The sequence below is a fragment of the Silurus aristotelis genome (assembly GCF_946808225.1).
Source record: "Silurus aristotelis genome assembly, chromosome: 4".
Classification (NCBI taxonomy): domain Eukaryota; kingdom Metazoa; phylum Chordata; class Actinopteri; order Siluriformes; family Siluridae; genus Silurus; species Silurus aristotelis.
The window spans coordinates 22,199,397-22,217,948 of record NC_139577.1 but is presented as its reverse complement, the minus strand read 5'-3'; the positions used below and the strand labels follow the sequence as shown (position 1 = coordinate 22,217,948).

At 39.4% G+C, this 18,552-nt stretch overlaps 1 protein-coding gene and 1 long non-coding RNA gene across 19 annotated transcripts in view; one reads left to right on the top strand and one right to left on the bottom strand.

Moving 5' to 3' along the window:
- sertad2b (SERTA domain containing 2b) overlaps positions 1-17,439 on the top strand; it is a 40,842-nt gene extending 23,403 nt beyond the window's left edge. The window contains exons 1-5 of one of the 18 annotated variants that reach the window (XM_083538250.1): positions 4,044-4,530; positions 8,186-8,264; positions 9,871-9,992; positions 12,886-12,975; positions 13,528-17,439. In XM_083538250.1, the coding sequence (XP_083394376.1) occupies positions 13,532-14,596 (1,065 nt within the window). In that variant the 5' untranslated portion in view covers positions 4,044-4,530; positions 8,186-8,264; positions 9,871-9,992; positions 12,886-12,975; positions 13,528-13,531 and the 3' untranslated portion in view covers positions 14,597-17,439. Of the gene's footprint in view, positions 1-4,043; positions 4,531-8,185; positions 12,976-13,527 lie in introns of those variants that run through there. The other 17 variants (XM_083538262.1, XM_083538259.1, XM_083538252.1 and 14 more) reach the window with 17 other exon arrangements.
- The window catches only part of LOC310724372, a 97,134-nt gene that overhangs the window by 60,227 nt on the left and 18,355 nt on the right, over positions 1-18,552 (bottom strand). The gene's annotated exons all lie outside the window — the stretch shown is intronic.

Sequence of the window (18,552 nt, the reverse complement as noted above, 5' to 3'; positions counted from 1 at the left end):
TAATGTTTGTTCGCACTGTTTTAATTAAATCCAACAGTATGTCGGGAGCAAGGTGATTGCGTGACTTGATGCTCCTGAGTCACGACAGAACAGATCCAGTACGACTGTCCCGAAGTTGGCAAACAAACATTTTACACAATAGCACTTCATTTAACTATACCATTTTCACATGATGAGGATTATAGAGTTTTTGCTCACCGTGCTGATATTCCGTCTTGATCCGTGACATCAGTGTTCTTTTTTTTCACGTGCTCTTGCATCACTGTGGTACTTCCTTGCCACACAAACTCCGCTTTGTATAGCTTCCAGGTAGAGTTTTCTTTGTTGCGTTTAATATAAAATGTTCCCATGCCTTGCATTTAATATAAAATGTTCCCAGCCTTGCGTTTAATTTAAAATGCTCCCATGCCTTGGATGACTTGGGACGCACACTTTTTCCTGTTGCCAGTTGACCTGCACTGTGTTATCTTGCCATCATGCTAACCTGTAACTTGAGCAGCCCAACTAATTGATAACGGCATTAGTTGACAACAAATTTAATTATCGATTATTAGCAATTTCAAATCAAATCAAACTCTAATTTTTTTTGTCACATACATACAGAGTACGACATGCAGTGAAATGCTTTTTACGACGGTCCAGCATTCAAGCATAAAAGGAAATGGAATATAAAGGGAATGGAATGAGGAAAAATAAACCAAGAAAAAAAGAAGGTACATAAATAAAAAGTAAAAACTATATAAAATATAAAATATATGAAGATATATGTGTTTTATCAATTAGTTGTTGCAGCCCTAAATTAAAGCGAAAGGTGTCTCTATGAAGTATTAATTTGGGGGACTAATGACTTTTGCAACACATTTTTCTATTTTTCCTAGATTTTTTTTTATTTAGTAATTTTTATTTATTGTTACCTTTTTCTTTTAATAATAATTTTTTTTTGGAATAGGTTTTTATTTCAGGCTGTACGAAATATAAAGTAACTATCTCAAAGGGATATGATCATTTTCTTTAGACATTGTTTATTTATTTATTTATTGGCAAAAATCTGTCTGACAGATATGCTCTGTTGTGCTAACCAAACAACACTGGAACTCAGCAGTTATCTTTATGGCCTTGTAGGATAAGAACATAGTTCACTTGCAATAAAAATGTTTTTAATAGATGTTTTTATAAAATAAAATGTTAATAAATACTGAACCTAATGTACATTTACACAATATGACCGAGGGTATGTAGACACCTGACTTTGCCATCCATTTGTGGGCATTTTCCAAGCTGTTGTCACAAAGTTGGAAGCTTACAATTGTATAGAATGTCTTGAAATGCTGTAAAGTTACAATTTCCCTTTATTAAAAATAAGAGGCCCAAATATGACAATGTCTTGTCCACAAAGCAAGGTCTCTAAAAACATGGTTTACCAAGGTTGGAGTGAAAGAACTCCAGTAGCCTGCACAGGGCCCTTACTTCAGTCCCACTGTAAACCTAAGGGGTTTCCTGGAATGCTGACCTGGCATGCTGTCTGTGCCTCAGGTATTTGTGCCTGACATTAGTGCCTGACCTCACCAATGCTCTTATGGCTGAAGGAGCAAGTCCCCACAGCCATGTTTCAAAATTTAGCAGAAAGGCTTCCCAGAAGAATGGAGGTTATTGTAACAGAAAAGGGGCAGTTAACCCTAAATATGATGCTACACATATGAGCATGAGCATCCTGTGCTGGGTTGCCAGATTCTTTTTGGACATGAGGGGCTTTTACCTAGCCATACTTTTCAGTCTTCCTTACTTCTCAAAATGTTTGAAGAAAGCAATATACCCCTTTCCAGATTGATAAACAGCAACAATTGTTTTACTGAGATCTTGTATGATGTAATTTCCTCTTGCCGTTATTTAGTCAAGTCAAGTCAAGTTTATTTCTATAGCGCTTTTCACAACTGACATTGTCTCAAAACAGCTTTACAGAAATCAACAGTCAAGGTGAACGGTGTGCATTTATCCCTGATGAGCAGCCATGGTGACTGTGGCTAGGAAAAACTCCCTTAGATTTAATGAGGAAGAAACCTTGAGAGGAACCAGACTCAAAAGGGGAACCCATCCTCATTTGGGTGACATCAAGAGTTTGATCATAAATCTAAACCACCAAAATCCACCATGGTGCACACATCCGGCAATTAAAACCGTCCGTGTGGAAACATAGCAAAAGTTCTGTTTAGAACACACTAAGTGCTCTAGGACAGGTCAGGCATACCCCTCATCCACTCAATCATACACACACCTACACACCAACCAAACTTATTTACATTTATTACTTCCTATTAAGACTGCTGAGCAGTTGAGTTTTAAGAGTCTCTTTCATGGGTCCAGCAATGGCTTTCATGCCATCAAGAAATTCTTTCAACTACTTGAATAACCACATAGTCCACACTGAAAAGGCCATCCTACCTTCAGGACTAGCCATTATGGATGCACAAGCCAGTGCACGCTTAGTGCCGGTCCCAAGCCTGGGTAAATGGTGAGGGTTGCGTTAGGAAGGGCATCCAGCGTAAAAACATGTGCCAAATCAAATATGCGGATCACAAATGAGAATTTCATACCGGATCGGTCGAGGCCCGGGTTAACAATGACCGCCACAGGTATCGTTAGCCGACAGGGTACCGGTGGCAGGTAGTTGGTGTGAAAGAGGCAGATGTAGAGGACAGGGTGGTATGGAGACGGATGATTCGCTGTGGCGACCCCTAATGGGAGCAGCCAAAAGAAGAAGAAGGAGAATTTAAGGTACATATAGAACAGATAAATATCCATGATTAGTTTGCGATTAATCCAGAGTTAACTTATGACAATCATGCGATTATTCGTGATTAAATATTTCAATCGATTGAGAGCCCTAATATATTTATCAAAAAACATTAATTTTATTCTATTTGTAATTGCAAATTGCAATACCTTGACCTTGAATAGGTATCCAGTTCTTTAAAAAGTAAGCTAATCAGGCCTCTAAGTAACACTCTAACAGTGGAGCACAACATTACCCAATAGCAGATATCTGTAAACTCATTTTTTCAGAACAGGGCTGATTGGGATTTTTCCCAAATGTGCATAAATTTCAAAAGGATGCAGATGCTTTACATGTCTAAACACTAAAAATTAGATGTGTGTTTCTAGTCTACCCCAATGACAAGCCACTGTTAATCTGTTTTCTAAGCTCTACTGCAAGGTGAGCTAGAAGAGTCCTGGTATCCCATCCATGCATTTTTTGGATATAACAGTTTGTATCTACAACAGTTTTAGAGAAAATAAGTTTCTGAATGACTGAAATGAATGAATGATTTTGATCATGGCATGAGACTGATTTTGAGTGATTGATAAAAAGGTTAAAAAATACTGCATCAGAATTTTTTTTTTTTTTTATTGAAAACCATCCTGTATATTATGCAATTTTGTGGATACAAAATGCTAAAAGCCTAAAAAAAAATATGCACATCAATCTGACATTCTGATTTGATCTATAATTCTTTTTTTACTGTATACATAAATATTTCTCTCACCTGATTGTGGTTCACTGTTTAAAAAAAACTAAAATGTTTCTGTGTCTTGTCCTTTTTACTGTCTATTCTTTAAGAACAGTATCAGCTTTGTCTCCAGGTTTTCAAGACTGGAAATTTACTTGCTTTGGGAATTTAGCGTGTCTATGTCAGTTAAGAGAGCTAGACAAACTGATGCATTTCTGCTTCTGGTTCTATTGCTGAAAACCAAATTGAAGACAGATCATAGTTAGAGAGATTGGGGTAGGTGGTTATTAGAAATAACAAACAGTAAAGTAGTGAATCTTGAACTGAAAGTAAAGTTACTAAAGGTTAATAAAGGTTAGTTGAAAATCTTAAACCTTAAAAGTATGATTTGAAAACATTTCAGGGACTGTTTTTGGAGACAAAAAAGAGAGGAAAATAAAAGGAGAGAACACATTGAAATGAAATTGAACTGAACTGAATTAAATGGATTAATAAATAAAAAGAAAAATGGGGTGTGTATGGGTGTGCTATGGGGGGACTGGGTGGAAGCCCATTGCCCACGCAGGGCTGTGCTGTATCGGATAGAGGCGGAGTGTTCGGATGCGCCATGCGTGCGTGTGTGTGTGTGTGTGTGTGTGTGCGCGCGCGCGTGTGTGTGTGTGTGTGTGTGTGTGTGTGTCCGACCAGCAGTGAGCGCAGCAGTCTCACTCTACGTCACACCTCTCCGACAGCTACTGTGGTGAGCGCTGAGCTGCTGTTCCACTGCCGTCCGTAAAACTGGCTGCCGATGTTTTTTTTTTTTTCTTCTTCTCTTCTCTCCCCCTGCTGTCTTTTACCACTAGATCTACTGACCGACCGCTAACCATTTTTTGTTTGTGTCCTCCGGCGTGTGAGATTGTGTGATATCTCCTATCGGACCTGAGCTTCGTCGCTGTCCGTCGCTCCGTTTGGAAGTAGCGCTGTCGACATTTAAGCGATCTTTTCCCCCATGCTTCATGTTAAAGCGCCACTCGACCTGGCCGTGGTGAGTATCGTTCGCTCCGAGATCTGACACGAACCGCAAGTGAAATACTGTAACTCGTCTGGCACACAGACTTACCGCTTTACACACTGCTCTATCGCAGGGTTCACACACACAGCCTGCGTGCCACCGAGAGAAAGCCGATCATAATGTATTCGGGTATTGTTGTCTGGTCCTTGTCGTGTCTCTTCTCCCTGCGTAAAGTTCAGCAGTTCGACTTTTCTCCTCACAGTACTCAGAAGGTCCACCACGGCGATGAGCTTTAAACTATCTCTACACCAATCGGATTGTTTCCTACTGAGTTTTGTTAGGGTTTTTTTTAGTTACTTTACACATCGACGTATCATTGACTACGAGTGTGCGATATGGACAAAAATATTATATCGCAATCTCGGAAGACATTTTGACGATACACGATATATCATATTTAGTTTTAAAAAAAACAGTAGACATATAGCTGCATATATAATTGTATTATTATTATTATTATTATTAATAAATTTATTATTATTATTATTATTAAATTTATTATTATTATTATTATTAATAAATCTCTAGTCATCTGTAAGGCAAAAGTGGTTAAAATGACTGACAATACGTATCATATATCAGACAGAGTGCACCTGTATTGTTCAGAAACTTATCATAATATTGACCATTTCATTTAAATGATCTATATAATCGGTATGGGGTTAACTGTATATCTAAGGAAAAGTTGATAGTACCTTTTTTTTTTTTACATTTTAGGGTGGACTGTTACTTTCAACATTGCACTTCACATTTGCTGCTTTAGACTCACCTTTTTATCACACTCTCATCCCACACACAAACGGCTTTAAATATAATGACATTTGTTTTCCTACCTTAAAGAGATATATCAAAGTTGGGGAAGCATGCTAGGCTAACGGAGAGTGAATATAGCTGTGGTATTTGACTGAGAGTGCCATTTGGCAGGTGACTGGAAAAGAAAATAGCCAGTGACCCGCTTCAACTGTTAGCTAGAGCTTAAATTTAGAATGCATGCATGAAAAGGCCTAGGGCTGAAACACGGTGTTTGGAGAAGAGTTGAGCTTCTGTTCTGTTTTCTGCATTGTCTGTTTACTGCAAGAATGGTGATTTATGGTCTGCTGTGTAAGTAAAGAGTGTTCTTCGGCTTTTCTTGTATATGGTTTTGGTCTCTTAGCTTCTTATCTTAAGATTTCCGAACAGAAAATGAGCAAAATTTCTGCACTCTACAGCACTCCTGTGAGTCTCCTTGCCAGACACAGGCAGTGTCCAAAGGACACTTACAAGCACACATGTTCTCTCTCTCTCTCTCTCTCTCTCTCTCTCTCTCTCTCTCTCTCTCTCTCTCAATCACTAATACACACACACACACACACACACACACAGAGTAAATTCAGTAGAGATCAAGGTCCAATCTGCATGTGAATGTTCACTTTGGAATAGATTATTTCCACTACGCTTATTCATGTCCAACTTTTTATCTTCCTTTTACGCTGCACTGCTGTTCAGTAGCACTATAGTACAATGTCGTAGTGTTTCACAATGTCTCGGAATATCTCCTTATGTAGCATTAGAGTGTAGTTATGTGCAGCTTGTGCATGTTTAGCAGTGTTTATTGTGTATTTGTGTATGTACATAGTAAAACCCATGCATTCTAATGTAGGATGGACCAGGCATGATTTACCAAGGCTAATTGGCATGCAGCAAGGTCATTTAAGTTAATGCAGAAGATGTGGGCAGCTTTTACATCTTGACTTGCTGGATTCAGTTAGTGTGGTGCAATATGCAGCATTCCCAAACTTAACATATCCATGCAACGTTAGTCCATTGTGTGGATATAAGTGCTTCTTTTGTGCTGTTTGTAGGCCCTCAAAATCAAATCATACTGCAGAGCTCTCATTAAACTCCTTGGCATTTCTTTAGCAAAGAAACAGGAAGGACAAACATGTCCAAGAAAGGGCTTGTATTAACCCAAAATTCTTAAAATGTTTCAGTAATTTGTTAGGCTTTCCCAGAAGTAGTCTTAACCTAGTAATAACCTGTTTCAAAATCTTTACGAAGTATCATTAAAATCCAGTGCACTACAGTAAGAAACTTTGCAAATGAAGTCAAAGTGGGTTTTGGTCTTTTTTTAGCCAGTTATCATTATTGCTGCTAGTTTGGTTGTATTTTTTCCTGAACCAGAGTGTAAGCGTGTGTCTTACACCCCCACACGCACATCAAGCCTTTGGCCCCTCTCGTCAAACCGGTTTGAAAAGCGGTTTGAAAAGCGTTCTTCTCTCTGCCAGCATTTAACTCTCCAAAGTGAAGACAAGAGTTCAGGGAATTTAAACTCAGTTTACTTTTGAACTACTTTCAGTTTTGATGCATTGTCGTAGCACAGTACGCGACGCCGTTTATGAAACAGAATGTAGAACTCTGAAGACATTTGAAACACGGTCAATGCAAGATTTTATTTATTAGCCTCACTGTTTTATGTATTTGTCAGAAAGTATTTTTAAAAACATGTGCAAATCGTGTAAAAAAGTGCACCCGTAATGTGCATTAGTGTTCTACAGAGTGATGTGTGGTACGTGGATTTTTTTTTTTCCTGCATGGTGGGGGCTGTTCAGCGAGTTCTCTAGTTGCTGATGACGTAAAGCTGCGCTGCAGTCTGCACGCTGCTGTCTCACTGCACATGTGCCTGCCTGCTTCCTATGTCCAGCGTATCCTGCCTATTCCTTGCATATCCTCGAATAATGCAACATCAATTTGGAACTAAAAAGATATATTGAATAAAGCACACAGCATTTAATGACAACACGATGTCAGTTAGAAAATGAGTCACTTTAACCCACCTTTCTTTAGTTTGCTTGTCTTCAAAGTTAATTCTCAGTACAGAGTTAATATCGTCTTCTCAGTGCTGTTTTCTGTAATCTCTAACCACAGAATCTGTAGCGTATATATCAGATTTCTGTTACACTTTCCCGACAGTAAATGCAGGTGTAGTATTTATGTATGATTGGGCTAAAAAGCAAGCACTTGGTGTTCACTCTGAGATGTTTTAACAGCACAAATCACTATTCCTCTAAATAGTAGCCGAATATGTAAACTGACAAATGATTTAGATATTTATCTACTAATTGGTTGTGAATGTACCATAGACTTCCATTTACGGGTGTGTTTTCTGAAATAGGCTATCTATGTTTTTAAGGACAGGAAAATATCTAAATTATTGATACTATTGAACTATCCCATAAATCAAGATCGGGTTAAAATCTGCCACTCACTGCTTTGAATAAAGGATCTCTCAGCACAGGACTTGTTAAAAAAGGATGACATGCTTACAAACACAAAGAAAAGTGTCTCTCCAGCACCTGATTTTGTTAATTTATTCTGTTATTGGCACAATGAGATAATTGGCAATTGTAGTAGCACAATTCCCTTTATTTGACAACTTGATTATAGTTCTGAGGTACACTAGTGTATTTCATGCATGATTCCAAACTGCTGTGAAGTGAATGCTTGATTGTAAACGTGACGTTTGGCCTGCTTCTTTCTGTATTGCTGTGTTCTTTCTCTCTCTCTCTCTCTCTCTCTCTCTCTCTCTCTCTCTCTCTTTCTCTCTCTCTCTCTCTCTCTCTCTCTCTCTCTCTCTCCTGCTCGTGCTCAGTATTGAGCCTTCGTCAGGAGATCCCACACAAATGACACCCCGTCTTTGTGCCGTCAAGTGCCGTGACAAAGCGCGCCGAGTAAGTACCAAGGCCAGGCGGAGAGGAGGATGAACATGTATTATGCGCCTGTAATGATACTGTAAGATGACACCAGAGAGTGTGCGCCTTCTCCCTCATTCTTTATCGCTGTCATTCTCCCTCCAGCTCTCTCACATTTGACAGTAATGTGTGTGTGTTATTACATGCAATTGCTGTTCAACTGTCCAGGCTGTGTGTGTGTGTGTGTGTGTGTGTGTGTGTGTGTGTGTGTGTGTGTGTGTGTGTGTGTGTTGTACCCTGACCCGGCATCCTCATGGTTCTGTAATGGAGCTTTGCAGAAGAATTGCAAGCTACACATGTACATACGCATGCATGTTGATGTGTGTGCGTGTGTGAATCCGTCCCCTCAGGACCTGAAATAGCAAAGCACCGAGGTGAGGGGGGAGGGGAAGTCAGGAGCACAGGCATGGAAACGTGCAGATCCTGTTACAGGATCATAATATCACTGATGATTCAGCGCACGCTCGCTAGCGCACCCATTCACTTGCTCCTGCACCCCTTTGCTTTGCACTCTCACACTCTCTCTCATTCATTCGTTCTGTAGACCATTCATCTGCACATGCATGAGTATACTCACTCGTTCACTCATTCCCTTCATCCACAGTGAGTTGTTCCCTGCTTGTTCACTAACGCATTCATATTTGGTCATGTGTTCTATTTTGGAGGAAGTGCATACACAGGTCAAAGATATATACAAAGATAAAATGCATAAAATATTGAGCTGGATATTTTTGGAAGAGTCAGGTCATTAGATTTTTGCAAATGGAATGGAAGGAGAAGCTAAGGACACTGAAGCAGTGAGATCTCTCCTTATGAGCATGCTTTAATCTTAGAGAAGAGCTTTCCTAACATTTTATCCATGTACACTTCACATAAAATGTCTCTTGGGTGCTGCTTAGTATATACATTTTTTAGCCAGCCTAGCAGCACTGCAGTGTTTCTAGCCTCTGCTCTGACAGCTCTGTGTTCTTCTGTCCAAAGGCCCCAGTCTTGCTTTTACACTAATTCTGGACTTATCCGGTGCTCTGTTTCACATGCTTAGCTACTGCCAGGAGTGGTATCCAGGAAGTGAGCTGCAGCTGAGCCATGCTTTTAAAGCTACGCTGTAAAACCAAGTCATCTTCGAATATTTTACAACACGTTTAAAGAAGGAAGAAACAAATGCTCTTTTAAGTAACGTCTTTTCAGTCCAAAAGTTCAGTGTAGAAGCCGTATGTAAACAGGGTAATATCCGTGTGCCGGTGCAGCAGTGATGGAGAGGCCGTTTGCTGTGTGTTTCTCAGTTTCTGTGTGTGCAAGAGAACAGAGTGTGCTGAGTGAGGTGGGAACATGGCGCTCCTTATTCACTCTCCCTTTCTTTCTATGTACCTTCTCCTCCTCCTTGTCACTCTTTTACTCCTAAGTTGCAGGTCAGAGGTAATAGGTAGCAAATTTTTTATTTTTTTATTTTATTTATTTTTTTACACCAAATCAGAACAAACTTTCCCTCCCCAAATCCACATCTTAACCACTACAATACAACCTACTAAACTTCTATTTGCTACCATTCTGCTCTAGCCTGGGCTCTTCTCCTCTACTCTCTCAGTGACCTTTCACCCCAGACATGGAGGGAAGAGGATGGAGGAGGAGAAAAAGAAGAAGAGGAATGCACAGGGTGGAGTAGTAATTGTGTTTCAGTGCTGTACATATCTGTCTCCACTCCTCAGAGTGAGTCACAGGGACCTGTTCAGCAGCCCTGACACTTTTTTCCCTCACCAGTTCTCTGAAAGGGATTTTGATTTGTGTCTTCTTTCCAGTTCAGAACTTGTCATGGTTTTATTTATTCTTTGTTTTCTCCTGCCATTAATGTATCCAGCCATCACAAATTCCACAATAATGTCTTTCTCTATTCCCAACAAACACCAACCGTAAAGGAAAAGGGCAGTAAATCAGAAGAAAACCACTAACTCAAGAATCGTTCCTTCCCTGTTTCCACTGACATGCCAGCAGCTGCCCAGACAGTTGAAATGGCTAAATGATTATATATTTTTAGTCTAAGTTTTTTGTCTAGTCTTATTTGAAATATTTCAAAATTTTTTCATCTAAATATCACAGACTTTAAACTCGAATGGTAATGACTTTTGATCCTTAATCTCTCAGCGCCGTTGTCCTGAATCTATTAAAACTTTTTAATCAACAGAAGCTAAAAAACTCAAGGGATGTAGCCTTTTTCCTTATTTTATGCTTAAAAGTACTTTTACTTTATTCGTTTCTGAGTAGTCTGCGCTGTGTCGGTGAGCATTGGAATTTACACAGCGACAGGAGACAGAAATTGTACTGCTCTCCAACACACATTTTTCTGTTTCAGTTGCTTTGCTTCAGAAGCAGTGCACCAACAGAAAATGTTTCTTTTGTTTTTTTCTTTAAGTTCCCTGCTCCCCACCTCCTTCTCTCTCTCCCTTCTCTTCCTCCCACCCTTCTCTCTCTCTCTCTCTCTCTTTGTCATCTCTCTGGGCGGATTCCCAGCTGACCGTGTTTGTCATGGTAACAGGCAGCGAGGCAACAGGCCCAGCCACTTGCACTTCCTGACTGAGTGGAAATGCCTGACAGAGGTGCGCCTGCGCGCTGTTTGCTTGTGTGTGTGTGTGTGTGTGTGTGTGTGTGTGTGTGTGTGTGTGTGTGTGTGTGTGTGTGTGTGTGTGAGCACACAGACAGGGCCAGGGTGCACGAAGCTGTCAGCCTGGATTAGGTTCAAGCACACTGCAATGCTGCCTACTGCTACTGGGCTTCACTTTATGGTAATGAGAAGAGGCCTCTGGAACAGGCTTCTTTCTCTCTTTCTCACTCTTTTTTCCCCCCTCATGTTCTCTGTCTCTGTCTTTTGCTCTCTGTTTCTCTCTTTCCTCCACTGGTTTAAGTTCTGCTTCTTGCTCTCGTTCACACACTTTCTCCCCTTATCTTTGTGCTGGTGCTCATGGTTGCGTTCTTGCTTGCACCCTTTATTAGATGTGTTTACACTGACAAAAATTATATGATGTTAAATATGAAGACTACCTTATTGTGCACCTCTATAGCAGTTACTTTATACCATTACATTGATTGTATTTGGACTAAAACACTTTCTTGTCAGTAAGCAATATTTTCAGTCCAGTATGTAAGATTGCAGCTTCGAGATATTACATGCATGCTTTTAGTTCGATAGGGACCCTATATGGCCAAGAATGTTGCTTGAACACTTATGGCACAAGCACCTGGACCATTCTTGATATATGTTTTAATTATATTCACAAAAATTCTTATCTACTTTGCAAGCACAATTAGGCTTGCAGGTTACGTGGTAAGTGCTAGTCACACAGTTCGCAATGCAGGTATCCACATATTCAAAACGTGGAAAGCCTGTATACTAAAAAGCCTAAAGAAATTACAGCATAAAACTATCTGCGTATTAAAAATGCCAGCATTACCGCACAGTGTTACCACGTGACTTGGTAGCCTGATTGTGTTTGCAGAGAAAAAGAGAAGTTTCCTGAACCTGGTAAGTCTAATCAAATGTCGGTGCTTTTGATGCTACACAGAAAATGCGTACAAGCTTTTTTCTGTGAGGTTGCAATACCTCCACATATTTTTTCTTTTTTATATTTAATAAAATGTAAAGTCATTGCATATTCACTTAGTGATCTAAAAAAGGAAACAACAAAACAATACTGCACATCAAAGCGTATTTTTGGGGGTATTTTTATTTTATGTTTGGTTATTCTCAGACATTTATCCCCTTCTTATTAAATAGTTAGCACAAGTTACTAAACTAAGCTAAGTGGTAAAGCATCAAGCTGAATTCCACAGGCAGGTTGTTCTGAATACTCCATTTTTGAGGACTTCTAAATAAACTGAACAAAACCTTTGTAAGCATTTGTATTGTAAACACAGTTTAATTGTATAGCTGTTTGATTATTCATAAAACATACAAAACTGTCATTTTGCTATATTTTATGTTTTAACCCAATATGATAATATTAACGTGTCCAACCCCTCTCGCTCAGTCCCTCTTTCATTTGCTATTCCCTCACTGTTGTACCGCTCCCTGTCTGATTCTTGCTACTCTCTCCATAGATCTGTACAGTAACAACATGGCAGCCTCTGAGATGGGCTGTAAATCTGGTGTATATTGTACTGGTACCATAGCTGAGAGCTATGTTTCCTTACACGAGGAATAAGAGCAGCTTCATCGCTGCCCCTTTTCTTTCGCCCAGTTCTGCCTTTTCCGCTTCCCCCCTCTCTTGTGCACTCTAGAGTAACACACAACACTGCTTTTTTTTTATATGACACACTCACACAACAAGCTCTAACTGAAAGTCTGACACACACTTGCCTCCCTCTCTTAGCAGCAAGTCTCAGGAAGCAGTAGTCAGAACAGGATTCCAGTCCGGTTTCTGTGCACTGCTCCTCTCTTTTAAAGTGTAAATAGTTCTGTATGGTGATTAATAATTTGAGTGAATCATGGCAGTTTGAGAAGTTTGGTTTTGCATAAAAGTCCTTTCCCCATGTTGTGTTACCTTATCTGTTTGGCACAGTTGTAACGTGAGTCGCTGTGTGCTCTTTCTTCTCTGCGGCCACCGTACAGATATTGTAGACTCTCACCCCAGTGGAGGCTCAGAATGCTAATATGATGACAGCTTGCGGGCCAATGTCATGGCAACAAAGCTACAATCTGGTAACAGAAATGGTCTTTTCTTTTTAACCCAAGTCTACCTGTTGATGCTCAAGCCAAATGCTGTTTGGGTTGGGTGTCTGTTTCATTGGTCGTGCATTTTGTCTTAACATACCATGTAGATGTTCATGATGTTTATTGCCTTTATTTATGGTTACTTTAGTTTATGTGCCTAACAAGTTTTAACATACCATCTCACTGACTAAAACACCATGTGTTTCCTTCCAAAGGAGCGTTTTATTTATTTGTATTTTACTGTTTTGTATTTTATTGTTGCCTTTATGAGTTGCCTTTTTTTGTGGATTTATCTTGTTCGGTTTGATAAATCATGTCATTGTTTTCATTTAGCATCCTTATTCTGGATGAGAAAACATCTAACACATTTTATACATGGTGTTAGATTTTCCTTTGCTCAAACCTTAATGAACTTTGTATTAAGACATGGTTTATACTTTTTGTAAAGATTTGGCCATCAGCAAAAAAAGAACTAAGAAATCAAGAGAGTTTTTGACTTTGATCTAATCTTCTTTCATTTTCTCCTTCTCTCTGGTCCAGATATATGTTGGGTAAAGGAGCAAAGCGGAAGCTAGATGAGGATGATGAGGGAGTGGAAGGCAAAACGGTGGCGATGGCCGATGGCCTTTCTAAAGTTTCCTACACGCTGCAGAGGCAGACCATCTTCAACATCTCACTGATGAAGCTGTACAATCAGCGAGCGCTGGCTGAGCCAAGCCTGGAGAAGCGCGTGCTTATTAACAATATGTTGCGGCGCATTCAGGATGAGCTAAAGCAGGAGGGCAGCCTTCGGCCACTCTTCTTTCCTCCTTCGCCTCCTCCAGACCACCCAATGGACGAGGGATTTCGGGAAGCGCAGCCTGCTTTTGGTGTACTCTCTGTGGTGGCTCCCCCTCCTGTGCTATCCCAGCAGCCCCCAGCCCCACCTCCGTCCCCGGCTCCTGCCAGCCCCACGCCACTGGATGCATGCCTTACTCCGGCTTCTTTGCTGGAAGAGGACAGCGCTGTGTTTTGCACTTCTCCCACTTCACTCCATCATTCTCCATCTAGACTCCGCCCCCCCATGGCCACTGACAGCTTCTCCTCAGCCCTGGATGAAATCGAGGAGCTATGTCCAACATCCATCGCGGCAGGGTCTATCACTACCTCCTCGCTCACCGTGCCCCTTCCCATGCCCCTCCAGCCCTCCAGTCAGCCCACCACAGTATCAGACTCCAAAAACGGCACCAAATCCTGCAGCTCAAAGCCAGAGGGACAGAGTCCACAAGCTGTAGAGCGGTCAAATACAGGTACAGCAGGTACAGCAGCTACTGAGCCCAGAGGGATGGACTCTCTCCCTACAAGTGGCTTGGACATGAGCACTTTGCCATCCTCCTCTTCTGCCTCAGGCTTTCTCACGGATCTGGCCCTGGACGATATTCTATTTGCAGACATTGACACCTCCATGTATGATTTTGACCCATGCACCTCGGCAGCAGGGGCCTCCCCATCCAAACTATCACCTGTGGTGACGGCCGATGACCTCATCAAGACTTTAACCCCCAACCAGCCTTTCAAAATGGACCTCACTGAGCTGGACCACATAATGGAGGTGCTTGTAGGATCGTGACGACGTTTGGCTGGAAATGCAAAAATAAATCAATTTAAGATACAAATTTAAAAAATGCAAAGACTTTGTGGTTGTTTTGTACAGTTTTTTATTTTTAAGGCTAGACAATTGTTATAATGAGTGGTGATGTCACCCAGTACTACGTTTCAACACTGTGCATGCACTGTGCTCGCCTTTCCAAATCGATACATGAAGGAACACACTTGGCTTCTGTCAGATTCAAGTGCCTTCATCCAAAATGACCACTTGGTAAATTCCTGTTGTTGTTTTTTTTTTTTTTTTTTTTTACTATTGTCTGTATTTAATTTCTCCAATAAGCAGAGAAGGCGTAGCAGCTCTTTTCCCCTCCTCAGTGTACAGGTGCAAGAATGTGCTAACCAAGTCTATTTTCATATAACTCTCATTTTCATAAAGCACAACAAATTTTAAATAGGAACTTGGTTTCTGTGCTTCTTTAGTGTTATTGATCATATAATAATATTATAGAGAAATATTTAAGTGAATTTGCTTTATATTTAATCTTGTGAAATTATTTTTACTCTTTAGTATGAAATGGACATGCTTCACCCTGACTGATGTGTTTATATATGAGCTTGGTATGAGATGTACCTCAAAACAAATTTCAGATGATCTGCAACGGCAATTTGGTTCAGGCAATACATGCAAACTGTGCATTTCTTCTAGAGAAATAAGGAGCTCTCTTCCTCATCAGAAGGAAAAACAGTCTAAGCTAAGTCCCTTTATGCGAAGCAAATGCTCATAAACGCCACCTTTTTTATTTTTCAGGTTTCCAAATATTTTTTACATTTGTTATTTTTTTAAGTGTAATTTCCTGTAAAGAAAAAAAAAAAAGACACTAACTTATAGTAAGGGCCTGTATGTGCCTGATAATGCAACTTCATGCATTTTTATAATTTATGTAATAAGCAGCCTCAAATTATTAGTGATAAAAAAAATTATCAATAGCAAATGCTAAATATTTCCTACTTTTTACATGCTGCTTGTTTTATGAGCATTTTCTTCACCCTCTCTTTGCCAGTGGTACTTTATTAATATTGCATGCAGGAATGCATCATAATTGTACAAAAGCAAGCTGTAGAATTTTAGGCAAGTGGATTTTCGTTGACTTTATGCATACCTTACGTTGGGTGAGTTTTGCCCATAGTCACTATATCCCACCTTGGCTCCTTGTTGTCTCTCTTGATGTTTTTGGACCAGTAGAAATGGTCAGAACCACTGGGACATAAACATTAAAGATTTTGAATTTAAAGCACGAGACGTGATGCGTGGCCACTTTTATGGTTTAAATTAACTAAAGAAAATGTTCTCATTTATAGTTTTGAGTTAATTACCAGTCTTGATTCCATGATAGAAATGCCATGAAAGTCAGCATATGCATTTAGCTGTAAAACCCACTACAAACCCCTTAATGCAATCAAACTGTAAGGATGTACTGGAATTAGGCTTTGTATTTTCATTTCATGTCTGATTAATCACATTGTACATGTGCAAAGGGACCATTTCTCATATCAGCTGCTTAGTATTATAGACCGGTTTACTGGAGAGTGCAGTTAATCACTGATGACTTCGTAACAAATATCATTTCCCATCACAGATTTCAAGGGGCGTCTTGGCCCCTGAGCATAGATTCACACGAGCATTATCAGACAGTGAACTTTAGTACTGGTTCTTTACTATTGTGACCATTTAAGATATGGGATTTTAAAACATTTTTTTACAGAGAAGCCAACTATGGGAGTATGGATCACATTCAAAGTGCTCAAGAGATTATATAAGAATTTGAAAAGATGACGATTAAGAGTAGTATGAAGCCAAGCAGGCGATACTATTCATTTAAAATTATAATTACTGATTATTTTAAGTAGTTTGATTTGGAGTGATTTTTGTTTTTAAATTATTTATTTTTCATTTCCTGTGTAAATATATTTATTTTGATGTGAATCTACCATCTGGATTGTAATGTGTATAGAATTTATGGTAGGAATGTACTCTGCTTATAGGAATGTATTATACAATGAATTGGGTTGGAAGCCATATTTTTTCTGTTTTGAAATTTTTTTTTATTTTTGTTTCCTATATTCTAATTTTGGGGTGCTATTTGTGGCAGTGTTTAGGTCTACACTCCCTACCCCTGTTTAAATATGAGTATTTAATGCCTATGTACTTCATAGTGTGCAAGGGAAAAACAATTGTGAAGCAATATTTTATCCTCTTAAAATGTTTGAAGTTCAGACTCCAAAGTTTTTTTTTTTTTTTTTAGGAAAGTCTATCTATAACCCTCAATGCCAAAACCTATGAAGAGCAGAAATGAGTGTTTTGTGATGCCAGTTACTGTTAGTATGACATGGTGTCTCCCTGACTAAAACCCAGACCACCTGTTTGGGGGAATTTATAACAAGTTCAGTGGTTTTCGAAAGACCACCAGGCGCTGATAGAGGGGTGTGTGTGTGTGTGTGTGTGTGTGTGTGTGTGTGTGTGTGTGTGTGTGTGTGTGTGTGTGTGTGTGTGTGTGTGTGTGTGTGTGAGTGTGTGTGTGTGTGTGTGTGTGAGAGTGTGAGTGTGAGTGTGAGTGTGTTGTGGGGGTCTCTTTTCTGCTCAGTAAGAGAGGCTGTATTTTTCACAGACCTTGGGAGCTGTGCCTTTTCTATGCAATTATAAACATATTCATTTTGAGGAAAACCCACCCACCAACTGATGATCACTGTATTTAACACCAAGGTGTGGACTGTAGAATATATATAAAATATGGACAGGTGTCTATGAATTTGAAACAGTCTTACTTTTGTAGTTTTATATCATACAATAAACTATTCGAATTAAAAATATTTTTTATTTGTGTCAAGTTCCTTGCATTCCTTACATTTACAAAATTCACTTGAGACATTAATCACGTAAAAATAACTGATGATTTTCTAGTACAATGTAATTGACGGATTATATGATTTTGTCAATGTATTCATCACTTTCTCTTCTCTGTATCTCAAAATTCATACAACAAATTTCTGCATCAACAGTTGCCACCATTTTGTAACTGTGACTCATGAGCTGTTACTGTGAGCCTATTTCCAGCATTGGGGCCACACAGCTGCAGAGAGCAGAGCCACTTTTAGTTCATAGTGCATGCATGTCTCATTTGTGTGCATGAAGCAGGAGAAAGGGGAAGCCAGGCAGGAGCATGGCCGACTCATCTAGTCAGGACAGTGAGGATGTTTTTCCCCTTATTTAGAGCACTGTCTTTATGTGAAGAAGTGAGTCACCCATGCAGAACAACAAAGCCACCACACAGTAATTCACCACACTGTACAACATTTTACCCTGTACAACATTTAGTTTGTAGCAGTGGATAGTTAGTTAGGAATTTAGTTTGAATTTCATTTTGCCATTGTTTTGACTATTGGCCTTGTAATAGTTGTACTAAACAGATTGAGTATACAAGTATTTTACAGATGCAAACATCTTGTGTTATATTTACTCATTTTAGTGATATTTTTCAAGAACATTATGTACATGGTAGCTTATATTATGTTCCTATATAAGGATTTAATGCAGCATTGTGCATTAGCTTGAACTTCTGTCAAAACAACAAACTTTATCTGTATACCACAAGTTTGTCATAGTTAAACTATTAAATTCATATTGTGAAAAATGTAATAGGTTAAAATATGTCAGTTGGATATCAATGTCAAATAATTTTTGTTATTTTTTTTTTTTATTTGCATTGAATCAATGTTTAATCATCTCACCCTTAGGGTGTTTTCACACATCCATTTCACACAAGCCTTATTTTCATAGGCCCAAGATGTCTCAAACTGATGACTCAGCAGAAAATTAACTTCAACTTTTCTAAAGTGACCCACATGCAGGTATCCAGAGGTCAACTAAGTATGACTTGCTTGTGTTTAATTTTATGGTTAACTTCATTTGTGGATGCTAAG